Source organism: Amphiura filiformis, chromosome 1 (genome assembly GCF_039555335.1).
Source record: "Amphiura filiformis chromosome 1, Afil_fr2py, whole genome shotgun sequence".
Taxonomy (NCBI): Eukaryota; Metazoa; Echinodermata; class Ophiuroidea; order Amphilepidida; family Amphiuridae; genus Amphiura; species Amphiura filiformis.
This window is the reverse complement of record NC_092628.1, coordinates 55,603,180-55,628,580: the sequence shown is the minus strand read 5'-3', so window position 1 is coordinate 55,628,580 and position 25,401 is coordinate 55,603,180. Positions and strand designations below refer to the sequence as shown.

At 35.9% G+C, this 25,401-nt stretch overlaps 1 protein-coding gene across 1 annotated transcript; it reads right to left on the bottom strand.

The window, feature by feature from the left end:
- On the bottom strand, window positions 1-24,102 carry LOC140149177 (HHIP-like protein 2). The gene is given in 10 exon segments (XM_072171382.1): window positions 1-5,053; window positions 6,680-6,757; window positions 12,520-12,596; window positions 13,176-13,257; window positions 14,000-14,139; window positions 16,049-16,178; window positions 16,842-17,168; window positions 18,384-18,566; window positions 18,569-19,458; window positions 24,022-24,102. Coding segments are annotated over 10 exon segments (2,244 nt in total). The 5' UTR covers window positions 24,033-24,102; the 3' UTR covers window positions 1-4,727.
- Window positions 24,103-25,401: the final 1,299 nt, after the last annotated feature.

Below are 25,401 nucleotides of genomic sequence, written 5' to 3'. Positions count from 1 at the left end.
TTTGAGTTGTAGCACATTTTATTAAGTACCTTATCTGCCACCCATAGGAAAAATTACACACATTTTCAGGGAAATAAACCTTAGTGATCAACAACTAACATTAAATTAGGAAGAGCACAGTAATTATGAGATCTAGCATAATTGCCCAGATAGCAAGTTACTAAAGCATGAATGTTCACAAGTTCCTCCCAAGATCCAATTTATCATGTAAATTGCATTTTGGTCACAATGGGTCAATGCACTTTTGAAAGTTCCACTTTGGTGTATTCAACTCTCAAACAATAAAGTAGACGGTATGACTGACCTGCTGCAAATTACATTCTGCATGCTTTGTGAGATTTGAATGGATCAATGTGCAACTTTCAAATCTTTCTTTTTAAGCAATGAGCCACTGTGACCAGTTCCTACAATATGTGGCATGGTAAATTGGACCATGTGTGCAAAACAAAATAGACTACCAATAATTGTTTTAATTTTGTAAAAAAAAAAAGATAAAATTTTTAGTCTTAAGGGGGGGAACTTGTGAGCCCTTCATAAACTATCCCTATGTAATGAGGCACCTCATTCAGGTTGCATAGTGCCAGTATCAACAGTGGCAAACATTGACATCTGTTGCATTACACAATTGATAAAATTGCCCTCGCCAGTCCAGGTAACAACAGGCTGTTTATGAGACACCACAATAGTATTACCATTTTAGATGCATGGCAGACACAACAGGATGGTGCTGCACAAAGTACCGGTAGTTATTCTTTGAGTTTGCTGGGTTTACACCACTTAAAATACTGCCCTCTTTTGTGTTCCATTCTGTGTACGCCATACATCAAAAGAGGTTAATTAATACCAAACTGGTCAAAACAAGTTTTATTGCAACAATTTTAAGGATTATGAATTATTAATATTATTATTATTACATTCCACATCTTCCTTACAGATGCTGATACACTACATTCAGATGTGTAAATACATTGATTCGTACTTAGATTTGATAAGTGCAAACAACATTATTTATCAGAAAATATACAAGTTTGATTTAATTACAATATAATGATGTAATACAAATATTTGTTATATACAAGGCACACATTTTATAATTTGCATAGTAGCGGTTAACCTTTTTGTCAAGAAATATTCATTATAAACTTGATTATAAACTGATTAGAAGTTTGTAAAATAAACAATATCATCAGTCTTACTCATCATCACACTGCTCTCTGCTCTATCTCCCTCTTGAACAAACATGCATCAAATTTCAAATCTGAAACTCATTCACATTTGCTGTGCTTCTCCCATTCATTTTTTACGGTAATTACTAAATAGATACAAAACACAAATGTTTTACTGTTTTCAAAAAAATCAGGAATGTAAAAGTTAATATACTAAAATTGAATTTTATATACAAAAATCATGTGATTATGCTAAAACATTAGGCGTAGGTGCCCTATTTAATGTTAGCTTTGATTTTTCACCCAGGTAAGTGGGTGAAAAATAAACAAAATAATTAAATATCCAAAGCTAACACTAAATAGGGCATCTCAATCTAATGATGTGATCACGCTAAAATATGTGATCATGCTAAAATATGTTATCACACTAAAACATGTGATCAAGCTAAAATATGATATCAAGCATACTTGTATATTGATTCATACAAGATCAATTTCAGGCATTGTCTCCTCAGCAGTCAGTTTGGTTCCACTCCCTCCACGCAAACAGTCTGCCAATGACAACGAACAAGTTCTTTTTGATTGGCTAACACTTTTGCTGATCGGACGTCACCCAGCACGACTTCAAACAAGGTTATTGGATACTTAAATTGGCTGCTTCATACATTCACAAGCAATTTATGAAGTAATAGCTTACCTTTATAACTTCATGTATGCATCATCCAAATTTGCCCAGAACCAGTTTCTCATAAGCACCATAAATACCGCTTGTTATTTGTAGTGCATGCTGTACAACAAGCTATGTATTTGTTCACTGAAGTTCAACCCAGAGATTAATCGAGCTCCCAGATGTAAGTTATGAATTGGGCTTTTCATAGACTGTAAAAAGAAATTTCTTGGGCAACATTTCAAATGGCATTGTAACTTTTGAATTGGGCTTTCATACATTGCAAAAAGAATTTGGGCAACATTTCAAATGGCATTGTAAGTCACCCATTGGCAGACTGTTTGTGTAGAGGGAGCAGAACCAATCTGGCTGATGAGGAGACTATTTTAGGCAGTAGTTGGCATACACACAAGATCAATTAAGGCAGAAGTATGATTTATATTCAAAACTTTCACTGAGAAACCTTTAAGTTATTGCTTATTATCCCTGTTTGTCAATCAGAGGTACTTTAAAATTACACAATTTCTCTTTTAATTATCTATGCTACATGTATATTTAAAATGAACATTTACCTTCAGCTTACTCATTTGCTTTCTTGTTTGCATGATTATACACATTGGTCATTAAAATAATATTAAACTTCTTTCATCATCTTCATAAATTTTACAGATTACCAGACTACAACAAGATATTGATGGTGTCACAAATAAACATCCAGAATCAGTGTTGGTAAACAATATATACCATCAATTACAAGACCTTGGCACAGTCTACATTAAAATAGTTGAAATCAGCATAAAATTACACAGAATATATTTATGTTGTGAGTTGAAAGGACTTTGATAGAAATATTAATACTCCTGTATGTACTAACATTGGGCTATTCCAGTTGAAATCCATACACCCCCTATGGAAGACATGACCTAATTGACATTGCTCTCCCACACGGGGTGTAGATTTCAAATGGAGTCCCCCATTTAGGTAACCCCATTCACATTTCCTGTGTAGAAAATAAGGTCATGTCTTCCATAGGGGTGTATAGATTTCAACTGAAATAGACCATTACACTTGCAACATTTGACTAGGTCAGGTTGATTACCATCTGGAGTCAATCAAGAAGGTTGACGACCAGATCACATATCATATCATTTCGGTCTCAAATATATGTAGCATGTACTGTCATAGACATTTTCCGATTCTGACCTTGACATGATACCAATATTTTTCGTATCACCAATAGATGAAGCCGAGTAGGGTTCAAATTTGAGGAGCAAAAAGTCTGTTGCTGCCAGGAGGGTTGCTAATTCACACAGGCTGTATCAATGGCTGGTTCCGATCAGTTTTCAAGCTTATGGATAAGCCTGCTGCTTCTAAATGTAGCATTGGATCATATTGAAATGGCCACAATTTATAGTTTACACCATTCACATTCATCTACAAATTAGGTGGGTCTTACATACAGCCTTATTCATGGGTACCAATCATTTTGATACAGTCTGTATGATTGTGTTGAGGTTGTGTGCTAAATTAGTGAATGGATGTTGTATTCCACTTGTTTAAGCACTCAAAACTAAAGTTGAAACCAGTTATAGTGTAACTAGTTTGGTTTCATAGCTGACCCTCTCCCTGTCTGAAATGAAATTGGAAGTAGTCAAAATATTGTTGATGTTTATAAGAGCACAGGAGAAACAACAGAATAATTCTGGTATAACCTGCACACAAGTGTAACTCTAACCCTAAACCTAACCTAATCCCAACCCTAACCCTAAAAAATAGGTTGTGCAGGGTAAACCAGAATTGCATTGAAAACACAGGGTGCGCAGGGTAAACCAGAATTGTACCGAAACATAATCAACATTTGAACCCCTTCCCTAATTAAACTAGTTTAGTTCAAAGAACATCATCAATCTTTTGGTTTGTTCCCTAATGTACATGTCTACATTGCTGTGTCAATGACAACACTAGGCCTATATGTTTGTTCAGTTTATAATTGGAAAAAAATTAAGACTCATAACATCATGTATTAATATAGAATGGCATGCATGCATATGGGTGCAGCACATATAGGGTCCACAACTTATAAGTTCCCCCCTAAATACTTTTTAAAATAAATTGAAAAATATTTGACGAAATGCAAACGTGTAAAAAGGTATTGGTAGCCTTATTTGTTTTACACATATGGACCAAATTATAATGTCACACGTCATTGCGTTCAGTCACAATGGTTCTTATGTAAAAAAAAGACCGTTTTAAACAGTGTTAAAAGTTGCACCTGAATCCATAGGAATCAGCTCTCAAACAATACAGTAGGCCAGGTCTATTCATGTGTTTAAAGAAACCCTGACTGCTATGGACTCAGGTGCAACTTTTCAAATGGCCTCTTTTCTTACACAATTAACAATTGTGACTGAAAGCAATGACGTGTGATGCTATAAATTGGTCCACATCACATGTGTAAAACAAATAGGGCTATACATACCCTTTTATATTTTCACATTTCGTAAAATATTTTTAGACTTATTTTAAAAAGTATTAGGGGGAACTTATAAGTTGTGGACCCTATAATTATGTGAGCATAAGTTGGGACTTGATTGACGAACACAGAAACAAAAACTGAATTATTTTGGCCACTTAAAAGCCAAACAAATTATAGTTGAGGTTGAACTCAAGGCGATCAACCTGAATCAGTACTACTTATGAATATGTTAATCAAAACCCAAAGATCCTGGTCACAACATTATGTTTCATTCATTCAGCTAAAATATATGGTCATTTAGATGCTTAATTTTTTCATATGAACATTTGTTTCCAATGATTAAGTGAATACATTATATTTTGTACATAATATGGTTGAGGTGTGGGTAAATTACACAAACCATCTTTCAATTCTTCCCTTATATAATAGTCTGTTCTTCATTTGAACATTGTGATAAAAAATATAGAAGGACAAATTCATTAATCACATCATATGGTCTTACTGTTGAATACCTTGATAATGTATACCTATTCCAGCTATCTTGGTAGTATGCTAAGACAATGTAATCCAACCCCACTTCAAATTCTGGACACGGACAGTAAGCGCGATTCCCGGTAACCGTGAAAATGACGCCACTGTCTACACTGGGGGTGTCGGTATTAACATAGTAGGTTCGGTCGACGCGGAAACGAACTTGTCGATGTAAGCTGACCATACGCTGTCGTTGTACACGGCCTTTAATAACTTCAGGAAAAAAATATACAACAGCAATGTTAACATCATAATGTGATCAATTTAACCACAAGACCCAGTTTTAATTGTTTTGTTTATCAAGAGATATCTCCAACAAGAAGGGTTTAATTTGCATCCTTCGAGTACGACCTAACACATTCCCACCTTTTACATCAACAAGAATGGAATGTGGGATTGATCAAGCAATTTAAAATCGCATAATCTGGTGTGCCCAATATTGTGAAAAGAATGACCCAAAATAAACATATTTTGAGGATATATTCAAAATAAAAATTCTTTCACTATAGAACCTGTAGGTTCAGCAATATGAGGAAGCTTCTTTCAAAGATAAGATTAATTCATCAATAAACAATTGACCATTTCAGTAAATCATTGCGTTTGATCCCGGATGTTGTCATTTGACGTCACACCGACTTGCAATACGCAGTAACAGCGGTGCTCGCAAAACAATGTGCACATTGGCATGATGTCAAATGACAACATTTGGGGTCAAACCACAAGGAATTATAGGATTTACAGAAAATGTCAATTAAATCTGACTCTCATTGAAGTTAATGCAACATGATAGTGTTTCAATATATCAATAATGGGAGAGTGATATTAGTTCAATTGAATCATCAAAGAGGTGTATGCTTTAGATCATTAGATTACATGTATAGTAAAAGTCAGAGTATGTTTCACCAACACTGAATATTTCATGGCTCATTTTTCCTGTTTTGTCCAGCATCATTCACAAATTGAACATACAATTGCTCTAAAATCACCTCTGTCATAATCAAGTTATGAAGCCACACAATATGGTGTGTGAAGTATGTTTACAAAAAAACCTCTTTGTGTGAGATGTGAGATGAATTTGCATGTTTTTGAAAGCCTCCCAAACTTGCCTAATCAACACAATGTTATGAAGCAACATATGTTATGATATGCAATACTCTGATATGGAATCATGTGTCCACTCACTCTCGCCATTGTATTCTTAAAATGGAAAGATTTCTCATTCAATCTCACACATACACATAATTCAGCCCCACCCAGCTGCACATCCCCCACTCAAACCAAACAAAAGGTCCGTCACTTGGTTCACTGAAACAAATCTGTACTAAGCCACATTTGGCTGTATCAAAAGGATTGTACTGACACATAGCCTATATAATTTTCAAGAAAATATTACAAATATAAAATACATTTGTAATATGTTTACAATACCCTTTGAAATGGTGTAAGTACATAAATGTACAGCAGACCAAAATTGTTGCAGAGAACGGAAAATACATGGCTAACTCCCAACAGGAAAACCCATGCAAAGAATGTTAGGCTCACCTTATGTTTTGCCATTGTAATATCTGAAATTAACTGAAATGCTAAACTTTATCCGAAAATGGATGTGTCAACATGCATTTTGTACAAAATCATTATACAGGAATAATACATGATACAGGCCTGCCATGGACATGGATGAGAAGGACATAACAAACAGCTAATTATACAGCCCCATGAACTGTAGAAATGCTTGATGGCCAGTGGCCACTTGTGCATGTTTGTCATTATCCATTCCTTGCACACAAACACATTTCTTTGAATACATGGAATTATATGCTTTTACCTTGAAGTACTTACTCAAATCTGCTCTACAGACTTTATCTGTCGTTAGAGGCTGTTCTTGTCCAGGGCAGCGTCTTGGGCAGGGGCGTGGCTCTGATGAATAGATGTATACACATTGGCATCATTTGGAGATGATTTCAGCTTTTGATGGTTATCATGGTTAGTGGTATTGGCATGCGGTCTTGTATTCTTTGGAGGGGGTTTTGATAGGTGTCTGCGTAATACAACTATGATGAGGATAAGCAGGATGAGAGCTGCCATGCTGCCAAATATTGTAATTATGATTAGCTTTGCTGGGCTGGTGGCTGCATCATCATCATCTAGAGAATTGGGAGAAGTAGGTTTGCTTGTTAATGAGGGTACATTGGCTGGCTTTGGTGTTGGGTGAGTAGATGGAGATGCAGTGAAATATGGAGATGTCCCATCACTAACAGTTACATGCTTTGCTGTAGAGTAAGATGATACAGAAGGGTTACTGGTCAATAGCAGTTCACACAAATAGAAAAAAACTTGTCTTAAGTTAAGTTAAGAGTACCGTAACACCATGTTGGATTTCACAGTTGCAGATTCGAATCAGTGTGTTTATGCGGTTGCATCTCTAATGTACTCAAATCGCCCTTCTACACATGCGTATGTGCTCAGTGGGATTAGGTTAGTGTGCGTGATTCGAATCTGCCACTGCTAAATCCAACATGCCGTTACTCTTAACTTAAAACAAGACAGACTATGCAAGTCTCCCTTTTTTAGGGGCCTACATACTATGATATTGCATTAAGGGCCAAATCTTCCCCCCCCCCTTTTGATATTTTCTACCATTTTGTCTCCATGTTATACATGCATGTGCAGGGTTTTGAGACAAACCTTTTGCTTTCCTTGGCATTGCATGTAGTATTTGTAAGCAATTTGTGAGGAGGTTAAATATAGTAGTGGAAGCTGGGTAGTAGTGGCGGAGGATTTAGAACTAAAAGAAGAAAACCAAACTAAAATCTATGACAGTTTCTAAACATGCTGAAGTAACATTATCAACATTTTTCTATTGGTCAAATGGTATTTCTGTAAAAGTAGAAATTTTTGTGTGCAAAAGGATATTTTTGTGAGGTTTTATTTTCGTGATTTAATGTCAACTCGTGAAATTCGCGAAAATAAAAATCTGGGGAAAATATCTACTTTTACAGTATTCCAGTTGAGAAGCAAACTGGAAAATAGCTGTTGGAGGTGTTTTCTACTTTTCCTTGCTAAAAAAATACCAGGGAAATGTTTGACAATGGAGACCTCATTTGCATAATTACAGGAGCAAGGTTATCTGCGGGTATAGCAGGGTATATGGCCATGCATTGTGTGTTCACTGGGATGTGCACTGATTGGCATTATCCTTTTCAAGGACAAATACCAAAGAAATACTGCAGGAAGATTAGTCAGTATTAGTGGGTAATTCGCCATCGAAGTGACGTAATTAATCGGATTAACTACCATAGCAATAGATGAATACAGTTTTGAATACATTGCCCTACACTACAACGTTCACATGGTACCTATGCATTGAACCATAGATATGTCAAAGAAAGGCTGATCACTCGCACATGTAAGATTAGTGTCTTTGAAAAGAGAGGTATTGTATCTGTTTGCTGACATACACAGATGATTAGTGCAATCTCCTTGTAGTGCAGGGCGGTCTATTCAAAAATTATATTCATCTATTGCTATATGATAGTTAATCTGATTATTATGTCACATTGACAGCGAATTGCTGGAATACGGCCTTTTCTACTGGGCTTTTTAAATCCATTAACCAGTGTATTCCTGCTTGTTACTCCAAATAGAAAAACAATGAATGCGTGGATTGCTATTACTGTATGATGGGTATTAACAAGCACAACATCAGAACAAAATGAGTAAAACAACAACAGCAACAATCAATTTATACAAAATATGTCAACATGGCTCAAATTCAATAAGAAACTTTCATATTGAGGGCTTAGAACCAGAAGTCGCTATGTATACTTAAACCTACAAAGTTTCATCAATTAGCATATATTTGGATATATTGTCGTCTGCATTCCATAGTGGCGTATAATGATTTTTGGTGATTTTTTTTAAATTGGCACATATGTTTTTAATGATGTTCTCTTTCATTTTACCTAGTCTCAGCAGTCGAAATTAGCTAAAAAATAGCCACTTTTTATACACATTTTATAACAGTAAACAAACTATGGAATATCAGCAAAAATGAAAAACATTGCATGTCATGCGTACACCTCGCTACATTCCATAGTGACGTATCGGACCGACAATGCCACTATGGAATGAAGGCAACGAGAAGTAACTCCATTACGCAATGACTGAGGTGGCTAAGGTTGGCGTTAGGTTAGGGTATTGTGTTTTTTCCATATAGTGATGTATAGTTTTTTAATACTGGTTTCAATTTGCTAGTAATAATGTGTCTTTATTTCTTTTGAAAGTTATATAAAGATGAAATCTAAAACAATTCACATCAATTACAAAATATAATGCTTATCTGATTTATATATTGGCATTTCTTCAAACCTGATTTCTCGAAAAGTTGTTTATTTGCGATGCCCCACTATACGCCACTACAGAATACAGCATACGATAACTATAGTTTCTGATCCAAAGCATCTTTGTCCTGTATTTCAAAATGCGCTCAAGACAAATTGGCAGATCAACATATATTATTTGCTTGAATTTCTGATTTTCACACACACATTCGCACATTTTGAAATGCACTGAGTATTATTTAGACAACCAGTTTCAGGTCTGCACCATTGCAGAATGGTCGACTGCAGATCCGTCGGATAACGCTTTTTCAATGGGAAATGAACTTTGCTGCTTGGATGATGTCACGATGAGGTTAGCATTTATTCCGTATTGATCTACACTCGACCAGCCTCATTGAATAACCCCTAGCCAAGTCTTATGCACACTGTCATGATTTGAAAAAGCTGTTCAGTTTGATACCAAAATGATTCTGTCTTAGGTTACTTCTCTTGTCAAATTTCACTTTTAAATATGATGCAACAACACAGTGGCAAACTGGTCCATTTTCGTGGTACATCTGCAGTCTCTCATCTCTTTTTTTTTTATTTTTGGAATTTAAGGTGATAGAAGCAATGGTGGCTTTGATGGCTATAAAACAGAAAATGTTGGTGGTTGACAAGGGATGTGCTGTATGAAGCTCACAAGTACAAATGTATTTGCATGAACATGTCTGATTGAAAATGTATTCTGAATCATGAAATAATAATACTACATAATTACCAATTGCCTAATTGAATTTGAAGAAGTAATGAATAAAAGATGAAATTAACTGAAGTGCATTGGTCCAGGTGGTGTGATTGTCACCGACGGAGTTATCTTGGGGGTCCACTGTCACGGATGAGATCAAAGTTAAAATGAAAATTATATTTGGGAAATATATCGCAAATAAATTTAAATTGGTTACGAGGTGGCAGTAAAAGTGAAGGTGTTTTAAATTCAGATGTATACATGACACAATCTAACAATGGTGTAGCCAGGATTTTGGTGTGAGGGGGCATAGCCAAATTTCTGTCCCATATAGGGGGAAAGACCAGATTTTTGTTCCCATTTAGGAGGAAAAGCCAGCTTTTCATCCCCATTTGTTAATTTTGTCCCATTTTTAGAACATTTTGCTCACTGTTTCCATTTTGTCCATGACAATTTTCAGTGGGTGGGGGCATTCTGCCCCCTGATCCCTGGCTATGCCACTGCAATCTAATCCACTCAGACTAAAGCTGGCAATAGTTATTTTAATATTATTGCTAATAGAAGTAACTTGTACTTGTAGTTCCTCTTGGATACATGCAAATATTGTGATATTTTGAATATCCTTTTGCTATTCTCACGTTTTGCCTACATTACTAATTGAAAATTTCTTACTTGGGAATGAGGGTATCAGATTATGTCACAATTAAGTGTTATACAATATTCTGATCTACCAGTAATGTAGTTTTGGTCAAAGAAAATGCAATGATTAATATTAGGCAAGAGTAATATCATTGTGCATGCTGAAGGTATTTCACTCCGAATCAGACACTGACAAAGTTATTGAAAAAAAAAATCATAATAATTCTCAACTTTAATCTGTTTAGCAGACTCTTGTTAAAATTAACATTATGATACAGATTTTAATTCACAACCCACATCTCGAAGTCGAAGTGATGAGTAGTAAAATAGTAATTGTATTAATTTGTTGAAACGTCTATGGGATGTGCATATTATGTGCAAAGTAGTGAATAGATAAATGAGAGACACTCAATGCCCATCTACATGATCAGAAGTTTAAGGTAAGACTGATCTAAAGTTAAGACTGATATTATTTTAATATTATGCTAGTCCTATGACCTAAGACTGATCAAAGACAAAGGTACCATACAAGCTGTCAAAACCTAAACTTTAAATTGGTAGCTAACTAAATTGTTCCAAGCACAGGTCATCTCTACACTTGTTGATAAAAAACAGCAAACAGATGCAAAGTACACACAAACTGCCAAGTGCACAAACTTTTACATTTAGCTCAGATGGATGGTGCTTGTGTACGCATACATACCCGGAGGGGTACTCACATGTAAATGGGGTATGGGTATGTGCGGCGGTCAAGGGTCCCTTTTTCAGGCTCCCCAGCAGTTCCTTAAGACCCACATTTGGATCATGCTCCAGTTCTTTGAGCCTCAAACTCTGGCAATTATAGCTCTTTAGCCAAAATTTGGAAAATTTTGGAATTTTTTTAGCTCCAAATCCTATAATTTGGCCCAATTTTAGTTCACCAGACCCACCAAAAATGTTGAAATTTCAGTTCATCAAGCCCCTATTTTTCCCAAAATCAGTTCTTAGTTCCCAAAGTTCGGCGCTCCGCGCTGCACACCCCTACCAAAATTTCAGTGGAGTGCCCCCCCCTCGGCGTACATATAGTTATCAACTGAGTAGCCTTGGGATTGGCATGCTAACATTGGCTGGATGCTGCTCACATATGAACTTTAACGTACATAACATAGACCGATAATTCAACAACATCCAAAATTTATACAGATGTAAAAATGATTTTGTAGTGTAAATCTAGCTGAAATTTCACTTAGTTGTGCAACTCTTGTGGTGAGCTTAATTCTCTTGGTTTCCCTTGTATGATACCTGTACCATTGTGCATAATATTTAGTGATACCAGTCTGAACTTAGTCATATTTTGGGTTAACCCGGCTTTGCAACCCCAAATCTGTTCAGGGTTACTTACTTGGATCAGGTGGGACAGGATCTGTAATAATGTCAGGAAAAGGTTGATTCAGATCTTTAAAAAAATAATATGGTAGGACACTGTGCTCTATGCATAATTCATTTTAAGGTGATGCATGTAACAAAAAATATATAGCTAAAACGTAAGTGTTGCATCATATATCAATAGTCAACTGTTTTCCTATTCTGGCCATAACCTAAGGCTGCATTACTAAAAATGTACACATTGCAGTCTGGTTCTGAAAATTGCTAATGTAATAAAGTGTGAGAAGATAATCAGCTTGAGATATTCCTCTAAAACCAGAAAACTTCTGAAATACTAGTACTTCACATCTGACAACTTGAATTTTGCATCGCTGACAAAAGTTTTAGGAAAATTGTGATTAATAATTATTATCACAGAAAATTATAGAAATAGCACACAAACAGCACATTAAATACTCTCCCATGCTAGTTTGCATTCTCCCCTGTGGTTTTAAAAATTCATGTCAATTATTACAAATATTATTACAGATAGTTGTCATTTTTATCCACCACTCAGTGAATCCCATCCATTCATTTTAGGTCAAAAATTATCAATAAAGGAAACTTACGTGGCTGAGTTGGAGTAAACTCTGTGGTGCCTCCACTCACTGTTACAGGCACTGGGTTGATTTGACAATTACCACTCCTAGATGGGGATCAGAAAGAACAAAACTTCAATTCAAATAGAAAGAGTAAATTTTCAAAACTTTCCCTTTCAAACGTAATGCAACAGCGCATGCCAGTATCCAGAGGTATGAGGGATGCAACCCAATGAAATTGTCAACATTTTTGAGTAAGATTTAATCTTTCCGCAGAGAAGTCCTTTTCAGAGGGCTGGGCTTTTAGAACTCTAGCGAGTGCCATCTTCAGATGGCATCTCTGAAGATGGCACTCGCAAGAGTTCCAAAAGCTCAGCCCTCTGAAAAGGTAAGCAACCAGTATCATCAGCGGTAAACAGAAGATCGTCACAACAGCAATAGTGTTGAGAAAGATGTCTGCTAGACTTCGAAACGTCCACAGTGAGTACTGATTTATTGGACTAGAAATATGAAATCTCTTCATTTACCTCTGAAAAGGACTTCTCTAGGGAAATATTAAATCTTACTCATGTTTACCGACCTAGAGTGCAAAGTAATTTCAAATCAGTCCACATTTTTGGAAATTCTGCACCTGCAAAAAATCCTGGCTATGGTCATCATCATAGCCATCTCAAACACATACTTACTCGCTAGGTTCTACTATTCTGAAGACTTTTCCTCCAGCATTATTGGTTTTTGCATTGTTTGTTGCCAACACATATACTTCTCCTGTATAAAAGAAGAGTATAAGAAAAATGTACAAGTAATAGAAATGTCAAGATTCACATAAAAAGCTTTTTAGGACAAAACCTTACAGTTTTAATGCAGGCACCCATTTGGTAATACATTCTGCTCTGACTGATATATCCATCCTCAATGGCAGCAAAGTCTATCCACAAGTCACACATATTATATACCTACCCAACCCAAGACCTACCACAACTTTATACTCTGGCTTGCTTGACAAAAATACTAGAGGAACTTGGAAGATTGTGATAGGAGGTGCTAGGGTGTGAAGTGGATTTCAAAACTTATTACCTCCTACACAGCCCTAACCAGTACAAACTCATGAATATACAATGTTTGCCACTTTAATGCACGACTTCTTCTGTTTAGGGGACACTCAAAATCTTAACTGACGCCCTCAGTCGTCACTGTTCTTGATTGACAACTGAGATGTTTCCTGGTTAATTTTGTGTCAGACTTGCCATGCAAAAAATGATCAATTCCAGACTATTTTTAGCCTAAGATGACTAAAAAGAGTGGAAAATGTTTTGTAATTTTGCCCTATTTTGGCCCATAACATGGTGTTTATTGAACTAAAAAGGAAGATGCACATTTCTTCTCCTAGGATTTTAGGGGGATGTCCCTCATGGAAAAATGTAGCAGGGTGCATCCCACACACTCTCACCGCCTATGACGACAAATGACTCAGCACTATCCAGTGAACATTGACCCAGGGTTTACATACCTGCTTCATCCTCCCCAAATGACAATATCTTTGTTGGATATGTGTTGACTAGACCACTGGTACATATGGTATTATCACCAAAACACACATCCTCTCTGTACCACGTATTGGCACTTTGTTCTCTTAGTTTGAACATCCTCCTAGAAATACAAAAAAAGAAGAAGAAAAATGTTGTAAAAGTGCACTGAACACAGGAGAAGACATGAGTAAATACCAACAACTGCATATCACTAACAGGAAGAAGCAAAAAGAAAACATAGTATCTTTTTAAGGGATCCAAAATGAGCGTTTATTGTGTTTCGACAGTATTTTTTGTGGGACATGAGAGCACCTCAGACCTATCGAATTGCATTCTGAATACGAAGCATGTCTTTCTGATATTAAATAATTTTCATTTTTTAAAATCACAATATAATACAAATTTTATGACAAATTATAAAAATTTGATATTTTTCAAATTTTGATATATAACAGTCCTCGAAGTAAATTATATAAATCTAATGATATATTCTTAAAGAGTATGTAGCAGGGAGGAAAAGCCGACGGTCAATTGAAAATTTTGACCTTTCATATTGAAGATATGGACTTTTTTCCCAAAAAGACCTATTTTTTTTTGGTGTTTTGGGAAAAAAAAATCCATATCTTCAATACGAAAGGTCAAATTTTCAATTGATCGTCGGCTTTTCATCCAACCTACGTACACTTTAAGTATAAATCATCAGATTTATAAAGTTTACTTCAAGTACCAAAATAAATACTGTCCAAACGTTCATACCCCAGCCCTTAATGACAGCTCTCTCAATATACAAAAGAGTTTTGTCTTTAAGATGGTTTATCATCAAAATCTGTTCACGCGTCACTGAGATAATTGGGATTGTACAAATAGACCCATTTTTGGACCCCCTAAATGCCATTCATGAGATTTAGTCTTGGAAAAGAACCCTTTTTCATGTTTTTCTGGTCACGCATGTGTATACTACATGTATGAAATATAAGTGACCCCCTTGGCCCTGTTGTTGCTTGAGAAATGTTTGAACAACATGATTTTTAGAAGATTTGAGAGATTAATTGATTTTTATTGTTATTTTTTCAACTTATACTCAGCTAGACTGAGAGTTTACTCATTTCTTTTTGTCCATTCTAAACCACAATGCAGCACATAAGTGTTTAATGTGTGTTGGAACGGTCCAAAAACGAGTCTGTTTGTAAAATCCCAATTATCTCAGTGACGCATGAACGGATTTTGATGATTTGTGCACCATTTAAAAAAAGAAACATCATGGTTTTTGTTTTTGAATCTTCAAAAAAGTTTTAATTTTAATGCCAACATTAAGTTATGTCCCCCAATCCTCAGGGCCTATTTTTATTGAGACACCCTGTACAGAATTATACCAACATCTCAGCAAACACAAAACATTTGATAGAAAACAGTTAAATGTCCAGGATTGGTTATATAATTTATATAACCAATCCTGGACATTTAAAGGGTATCAAACATCCCAAAAAAATACTTTCCGTAACATTTTTAAATTAAAACATTTTAAAATGTTTTCATAACCTTTATATAACCCAACATTTAAATGCTATTAAAATAAATGTTTTGACCAAAACCGAATCTTGTACCCCTAAATAGCATTTTAAAAAACATGTTTGTGTTTGCTGTGATGTCAATACTTATTGCCAAGGGAAATATTTCCACTACACGAATGACTGCACATTGAATAAAAAAACACAGTATGTAAGAATAGAAAGAACTATATCAGTAGTACATGTATACTGCGGTGTATGCAACCACAAATCTCCATTTACTACTTGGTCCTGTGTGGGGGTCAAGGCAGTAGCGTACGCAGGAAGTGAGGTGTAGCTTTCGAATCTCCAACATGTACATGTATACACAAATTTATAAAATACATGTATCCTAAAGTCTACATCTAAATCATCAGCAAATTAAGCACACAAAATCTTGAACTATTCACTTACACTACCATCTTGGCATTTTTGCTACTTGTTTTTAACATTGTTATTCAAACCTTCCGTGATGTCACTTACCCATTTACATAGTCACCAAATATGTATTTGCCTTGTAGTTTAGGTGACTGGCAACCCCTATACATGTAACCACCTGTTACTGATTTCCCTACACTGTGACTATATGTAGTAATTGGAAGAATCTCATTTTCTGAAATGGACAAGTAAAGGTCATTATCAATCAAGAACTATTTTATACTTAACATTTTGCTAGACTCAGCACAAAACTTTTTTTATTGATCCTATATATGTGATGCGATCAAGCTAAATCAGTCAGAACTCGGAAATATTAAATTTTCAGTTTCTTATAAGATAGTAAAAAGCATTTACAAAGCTGGATTTTGCAGAAAACCCCATTGAAATTGAACAACCAGTTCCAAAGATACGAGCAATTAATGAGTTTTCAAAACAAAAGGAAACAAAGGGGAATAGTTCCTTTGTTTGCTATATCTCAAAATCAATATTTCAGAGTTCCGACTGATTTTGCTTGATCGCATCACATATAAAATAAACCAAAAGAAGCACAATGATGATGAAATTGGTAATAGTGATTGGCTAAGATGAACATAGCAAAAAAGGGAAAAGCATGTAAAATCTGGCAAAACTGCTCCAAAACAGGCTAAAACTATAAGAATGCAGAAATTTGGGCAACAAAAACATGCATGTGAACAGCTGCACAGAACCTCTCAGATATATCTGATCATCTCACATAGGCTGACTCAGAGGAGGGCTAGTTGTTTGGGTAAAATAAAATCATGGAAAAAAAGTTCCGCTATGTTTTCTAGACAAACAAAACCTTCCCTGCCTTACTTACCCATGCCTTCGCACAAGTCGTTATCATAACAATGCTCGCCTTCTTTCCCCCTCCATCCATAGTTGCCTCCTTTCACTATGATGTCTACTTCTTCATAGAGATCCTGCCCAACATCACCACAGAAGATGCGCCCTCTCCCTTCACCAGTCACTGGATCACCTCTGTCCACAGAACAGCGCCACATATTACGGGTACCATAAGCATACGTCTCATGCCGTTTTAGGTTTGGGTCTTCGTTAACAAATGGGTTATCTGGAGGTATTGCGTATTGTCTTCCATCTTCTTGATGATCAACATCTATGCGGATTACAGATCCTAGAAGTGTGGCTCTACATAAAACATAAAAGTACTGATGTTAGAATTAAGTTCTAAGCTTTCATTTAAGACCAATAATACATCTAATAAAGCAAGATAGAAAACATACATACCGTATTTAGTCGAATAAACGCCCCCGGGGGCGTTACATTTTCCCAGGGGGGGGGCGTTTATTAGAGGTCATTTTTAGCACGAAAATTCCCGTTAAAATCATTAGCTAAGCTTAAAAGTCACGCTAAAATGACGAACTATGACCTTTTGACACTGACTTTTGGTTCACTTCCGGGTTCGGATGCAGATTTTCGCCATTTATTGCTGCTACTCGCGACCATGTGAGCAACTTGGTAAGCTTACTACACAAGATAGCATGGAAATATCGGAATTTTGAAACATCTTGGTTGAAAAAGGTGGTGGGGGGGCGTTTATTTGAGGGGGGCGACTATTTGACGAAATACGGAACTGTATTTAAATATTTCTATAGTGCTGCTACATTTAGAACGAAGTGCTCAAAGACAAAACACAAAGCAATAGAACAACATGAGGAAAACCCCATGATAGTGACCACTAGTGCTAATGATTTCAAACTTAGGCCAAGTTGGTAATTTCAATGTCAAACTGGCCACTAATTTAGCCTCCACATTATTATTATTTTCTCTGTTTTATCTCCAATTATTCTGGGACAATCTAGGGCCATACAGCCTTAGTGCCTTTTTTTAGTGGGATCCATACATTTTATAAGTGCACCACTCTAAATTACAGACCCAGATTTTACTCTGGCAGATGGGAAAGTGTAACTTAATAATTAAATGTTTCATAACACTACTTGTAACAACGTCCTGGGCAGGAGATAAGCTGCACCTAAAAATTGGTCATTAGTGTACCAACATGTAGAGCATGTTGTCTGACTCTGACAACCTTTCTTATGATGGTTGTTCAACATCAATGGGACATCTAAAAGTCATTGAAATTAAGTTTCTGTGATTGTAATTAAGTCAAAATTACAAAGGATTTGGTGCACCCTAAGTGTCCGGAATAAGGGACCCACCCACACAGCTAGCAGCTGCAATAGCCAAACTATATCAAATCAAAAATACTGGAGGATGTTTTATTGCATGCAATTTAATGAATTTATAGCACACAATTTTAACTTTCACTGGGATCACTGAAGGTCCGCAATTAAGGACACCAAATTAAAAACAAAGTCCTAGTAACTCTACTAAAACTCACAAATTTGACCATTCCCATGACTACCAAATACATCACCAGCTCCACCGCCATCACCTATAAAAGCGTACAGATATCCATCTGTTCCAAATAATAATTGACCTCCATTATGATTTGCTCTTGGCTGGTTTACATCCAAAATGATACGCTCTGTACTCAGGTCTACTTGGTTGGGGTTGTTACTGTCGCCTGATATTCAGCAATCCGTATTATGTGAGTAGTATTCCGGTGACTGTAATAAACGTATAATTTACGATTGGATGCATGGTTAGGATGGAAGGCTAGACCAAGAAATCCACGTTCATCACCAGTTCGTGTTGACGTGAGAATTTCCGAACGAATGTCTAGAAATGGTTCGTTAAGCTTTGTTTTATTGTGCAAGTACACATGAACAACACCTATTTGTTCTGCTATAAACAACCGGTGTGTGCTATCATTTGCATGGACAGCAAGAATAGGATTTTTTAAGTTATTAGCAAATTCATCTAAGCAAATGCAGCCATCTGCGTATCGGCCAAAACCATAGCGAGACTCTGAAATCCAGTTGGTTAAATCTTCATCGTCTCGTATACGAGGATAACAATATGCCGAGTTAAGTGCTACTTGGTCACAAAATGCTATTGTAGAAGTTGCTGCGGCATTCAATACAGTGGCATCACTGGTAGCTAATGGTATAATACCAGGGCAATCTTCATGCAAAGATGTACAGTAACTTTGACATAGTCCCGGTAGTGGTGACTTTATGCCAGTTGATTCTGTGGTAAAGAGATGTGCAGCATATGGTGAACATTCTTGGCACAAAAGCTCTTTAAGTTTACTGCGACAATTAGATGTAGGCACTTGACTAATCAAGGAGTTATAAAGATTGTGGATTTCAACATCTCTGCTTTCATCACAGCAACCAAACATGGAGTAGTCGGAGCAGAATTGAAGTTGCACTGTGTCAAATGGTGCATAGAAGTTCAAGCATTGTGGATGAGCACTGGTATGGCTGAAGATCTGGATGACTGTTATGAGGAACAGGCAGGAGGTGACTGCAGGCAGTCTAGCTTGGTCCATTTTCAAATAATTATGAAGGCTGCAAATAAACAAAATGAAAATATATATGATAATTCATTTAATACATTAGGGGGCTATCATTTTCTCCGGAAGGGGGTTCCCAAGTTTTCCAAAAGTTGGCGTCAATAAAATTGCGACCCCCTCCATATTTCGGCAGCAAAAATTTTATGACCCCCCCACCACCGATACACCTAAACAGGTACACCCATCGTATGTGTGAGTTACGGCTTTTCACAATCCTTACTTAGATGGTTTATATACCGGCTCCATACATTTGATGTATGTACTAAACAGGCTAAAACTGTATTGAAATCAGTCTTTTTGAATTAAATAAACATACTATCTGTGGTCATCTTGTGACTCCCTACATTTTGGTCATCAAATATTTTATAACCCCCCCTATTTTTCTCTCTATAAATTTATACCCCCCCATATATTTGGGACCCTCCCCCCTTCGGAAGAAAATTATAGCCCCCTTAGACAGATAGATTAAATAGTGGGTGTAAAATGCTTGTTACCTGATTTTCATCTACAGATACACAGCAGTGTAAATATACAGAAGTCGGAGGCAGCATTGGACATAAGACATAAACGCGTAGCATCAGTGTGCAAATTAAGTGGTCATCCGGGCATCCTGATGAATTTCTGAAGCCCAGATTTGCTGGCGGATGACCAGAAATTCACTGCAGGTTATCTGTCGGATGCCCATACTTCATAATCTTTATTTGTTTTTTTAAATATTTCCACTTTTGGAGTGTTACTTGACCTAGAGCGAATTGCTAGGACCATTCATGGTTGATTTAAAAAAAAGTTTTTAATATGCAAAGTTTTAATATAACTTAATATAATTAAAATTCTAAATTATAAATATAAACAGATGACCAAATATTTTGGCGGATAACCAGATTTCATGGCCTGGTCATCATCCTGATTTTTTTTTCTTAATTTGCACACTGCACAGCATTATCAGCTTGCACTACTTGATTTTTGTTTTAAGTCCATTCGCTCTGTGAGTGAAGGTTATGACTGGATTTGTTTACTAGTTAATGTATACCAGTGTGGGCAAGTCATACGTCAGTATATCACCAAAGTAAGATATAAGGTGGACAAGCTGTCAAAGTTGTTTACATTCCAAAACATGATATCTGCACCAGTTATAAGAATTCCCACACACCTACCACCTTCAAAATGCACTAAAAACCCTTATTCCATATCTGAAAAATATGCTTCCCAATTTGTACTCACTTTGTTAATAAAAGTCTAAATATCCACATGAGAAATTCAGCTGTACATGTCCATTGTATATGTCCACAACATGGCCCATAAACATAACCTTTCAAACCTTAGACACATGCACAAGGCCTTGATAGCAGTGACATGTGCAGTCAATAGCCCAATGCATGCTGAACAAGCATGATGTGTGGCATTTTAGTAATGTCATGATATGACCTCATAGTCACAGTCTCTGTTCTGTTGGGTATTGGTAGAATAACACATGTCTCTATGAAAGGTCAAAAGAAGGGATTGTTTTGTCAGACATTTTGAGAGCCAGATTTGATCAACAGCATTTGAAGCATGGTGTAGCTTACAAGCAGGACACTTAATTTCAAGATATTGACTACAAATTTGGACCAATAATTTCCAGAGACAAAATACAACCAAGGAAGCTTACTTCAAAGATGTTTAGGGCAACAGTGACATGGTAAGTGAAATAGTCAGGGAAGAATACCTTGGTGTACATTTGAAATGTAATTTCTGGTCTTTGTACATGGACTTTGTGTCTCCCTTCTACACACATATAGTTAATGGTTCATCTCACTTATTTCTCCAACCTCAAGTTTCAATGGGGTACTCAAGAAGTCATAACAAGAGACTGTATACAGGGTTCGCAGATTTTTGCCGCAGGTGAAATAAAAACATGGTTTTAACCGCTTGCTCAACTCTAGTGTGATGCAGAACTCACTGCTTAATTGGAGTATAAATGATCCAGATCCAGATCCAGATACTTCACTTTACCCAAATATATGATTTTGTTGGTGATGAGACAATCGCACATGGAATTTTAGAGGGATTTTGATAGCAGTTCCACATAGAAAAGCTGCTATCATCATGAGACTAAAGTTTTTTTTTTTTTTTCTGTGGTCCGGGTACACGCTGGTGAATTGCGATCGCGAAGAAGTGACAAGGTCGCCTACTACGCGCCGAAGACCAATGGGTCAGCCGGCTTGTTGTCAAGTGCATTGATCAGCCAATCAGCATCATTGTTTATTGCTTTTGCGTTTACGCTCGTGTACGCGATACACACAGGCACGACCACGGAAGTTTTAAAAAAACAACTTTAAGATCTAGAAACACGACCGAAATACTGTTTTGTTAGCTGAATCTTTTTGATGAAAGTCAATCTTTGTCAAGATGTAACTTTGCTACGGAAAGTGCTATGACAAAAAGGTTTTCAGTTTTGGCTTTCTTACTTACTCAAAGGCAAGGCAAGGGCTGTAATTTGATATGTGGTTTGATGGCAAATTTGAATTCACCTTTCATACCTAATAATATATGACAGGGTTCGAGGTTTGAGGCCGGTTTCACTGCCAAATGTGTGAAAAAAATATTTAGGTGTGAAGAATACTTCTAAAATGAGCATATATAGTATTTCTAAGGTAAAAATGTCTGAATTTTCAATTTTTCTAACTTAGAATACTGTATCTTTAGTCGTTTTTGGGTTAAACATGGATTTATGGCCATTTTTTACTGAAATTGACCAGTTTTAGGTGAAAAAAAATTCACCATTAATTTTTAAGCCCTAATATTTTCTACTATATAGATAAATGTTGTCTTTCTCTGTTATTTTATTATTACCTGATGGTTTATTTGTTCAAATAAAACTGTTTTTAATTAATTTCATTGCTTACTTTGTATACCATACCCGGATAAAGTTGAACTTGAAAGTGAAAAAACGAAGCTCAAAAAAGGTCATTTTCGAGAGATTTGTATCTTAGTTTCGCCATAAAATTTGATCTAAAGGGGCTAGAGACCTCATTAACCCCTCATTTTAATGATATTTCAATTTGCCACACACTGATAATAATTTTAACTTCCTTCAAAAAAGAAAAATTGAAGAAAATTGCACAAATGTTACCCCTACCCCTAAGCGTGAAAAAAATATGGCAAATTGTAAAAAAAATTATTTCGGAAAAACTTATGGAGGTACACCTCTGAAAAGTTGATCGATTGTGCACTCTACCAATCCCCACAATCGATTAGATTTGTGGCATGATACCATGTATACTTTTTTCAAAATAATTTTTTTTACGACTCAGATTTTGCCCCATTTTGAGGTTCACGCCATTTTTCTGATGTATCAACCCCTTAAACCCAAAGGTCACACCCATAAAAGTTATTCCAGGAAGAGCAGTCAATGCCTTTCATGTTGTGCCCTCAAATATGTAATTATAAAGGGATGATCTGATGATAATACGACCACCGATGATGAAGAATCTTTCACACCGGGAGATGTAGTATGGGCAAAGCATGGTTGCTTCTGGTATCCAGCTAAAGTCATTTCCCCAACTGATGTACCTGAACATCTGAGAAGTTCTATCCTGAGAAAACTGAAACAGAATCAAGTAATAGTCAAGTGGTATGGTGAAGAGAACTTTAGTTCTGTACCAGCTCATCACATCAACCACTTACCAGAAAATAAAGTTGATGCAGCCCGTGCCGCTAGATCACACAATATTCAGTTGCGCTATCAACAAGCCATTTCTGATGTCAGGGGTGAATTAAAAGTGCTATGCTTCAGTATAAACATTTTAAGATTGTGTAAAGGTAATCAGTTATACATTAACACTTTAAGAACATCATTTCTTTATGAGTTTAGCCATCAATAGATTTATTGTCTTGACACCAAACCTGACCGCTATATGTTTACTAAATATATAGGAATACAGGGGCCTCAGTACCAACATCATTTCATTTTCATACATGAGAACAGTGTTTAAGCAGTCTTTATACTTTGTTTAACATATTTATAGATTCAAAACAACTTTAACTGAAGTAATAATGCTCTGTAACTTTTTAAAAATACAGTTGTGTTCCAAGTAAACTCCCAAGATTGGTTAAATTTTTCGTAAAAACAACATGCGCTTAGAATTTGTTACATATCTTGAAAATGGTGATACCCTGTGTATTAAAAACTTCAGAAATGGACTCAGCACAAAATTCTAGTCCAGAAAACATGTATAATGTTATGATAACATGAACTTCATTTTTCCCCCATTTTGGCAGTAAAACCGTCCTCAAACCTCGAACCCTGTCATATGTACCAAGCATTGCAAGAGATGGTAGCCAATGATAATAATTATTGTAGGCTCGCTACAATCATGACAATATATTATACATGTATGTTAAGCTTATACACAATGTACTACACACACGTACATGTACACCCCTACCGCCATGCATGCCATTTGTCACTGTTATATATATTTAAGCTTAATATTATACACCGCCATTGAGTTCAAAAAACGCTGTACGCTCATGGAGTTTGTAATATATTTATTATAAATATTGAAAAATTCCTTACTTTAATAGCATTTATACCTGATTTTACAGCATCATTCAATCACGTCATTACATCAATCAGGCACCAGATCAATAGTTCAACACAAGTCTGTGTTTGTCAAAGGTTTATACTTCCGGGTTCGTAATGTTTATACGGGCGCATACCACCAAAAGTAGGCCTACCTCAAAATACTTTCCTTCAATATATAGGTGTCCGTCAAGGTGACAAGCTGTGACAACCTCTCACCCATTTTGTTTTCATACCTAAATGATATTGAATCAAATCTGGCTAAACAATATAATGAGCTATAATGGTCTTACCACTATCTCAAAAATGATTGAAAATATTGATTTTGATGCCCATTTATTTAAAAATGTAGACCTATAGGCCTAGGCCTACTGTTTTGACTAGCCGATTCTTGCTGAACTGTAGTGGGATCTGAAAGTGAACTCTGCAAGAGCAAGGTTTTGATTTTTATAAAAAGGCAAAATATAAGCCTACCTAAATTCATCCTTGATAACAAGGACATTGAAGTTGTTTTTGAGTAGGCCTATAAATACCTTAAAATACAGTAAATACCGTACCGTGGTATTACTTATAGGCATACTAGGCCTATAATAGGCCCTAACGGTTCCTTTGAAAGCAAAAAATCATCTCATTAACTTGGCTACTAAAGCTATGTTTTGAAGTCATTACCAAAAGCCAGGAAATTTAATCTCCCTATTGATCTCCAGCTTCACCTTTTCGATACACTTGTGATGTCTATTGCTCTATGGATGTGAAATCTGGGGTTTTGAAGAGAAACAACAAAACTTCTGGGATTTTGAAAACATCATCGTCCTTGATAGACTCCATCTTTAAGTTTGCAAAATGTTACTTGGTGTTAAGGTGTCAAGTATGGTATTATTGCCCAGAATGAAAGGGCAGCAGTAGAAGAATGGACTAAAACAGTACTTTATCATTTTCAAAATATAACAAACCATATATTTTTGGAAAGCTAAGATATTAAGCTAATTATCAAAAATGTAACATTTGATGATCTTTGATCTTGAATATTAGCTCAATTTACCAAAAAATGAGGGAAAAACAAGATTTCTAATCCAGTTCATTCAAAATTTATCTCCTCCTACATCTTTTGAGGTATAAGAATTCTACCTATCTAAATATTTAGTATAGGCCTAAACCTTTTCCAACAGATGAAAATTCATTTTTGGTAAAATTCGATGATTTTTCTTAATATCTCCCCTCAGGGAGCAGATATCAAAAAAGCTATCATAGGATTGTGTAATTGGTCAATCTACACATTCTGTGCAAATTTCATGGAATTTGAATTATTGGTTACTGAGTTTCTAGCCTTTTTCCCAAAATTTTTTTTGAGAAAATCAACATTTTAGTTAAAAA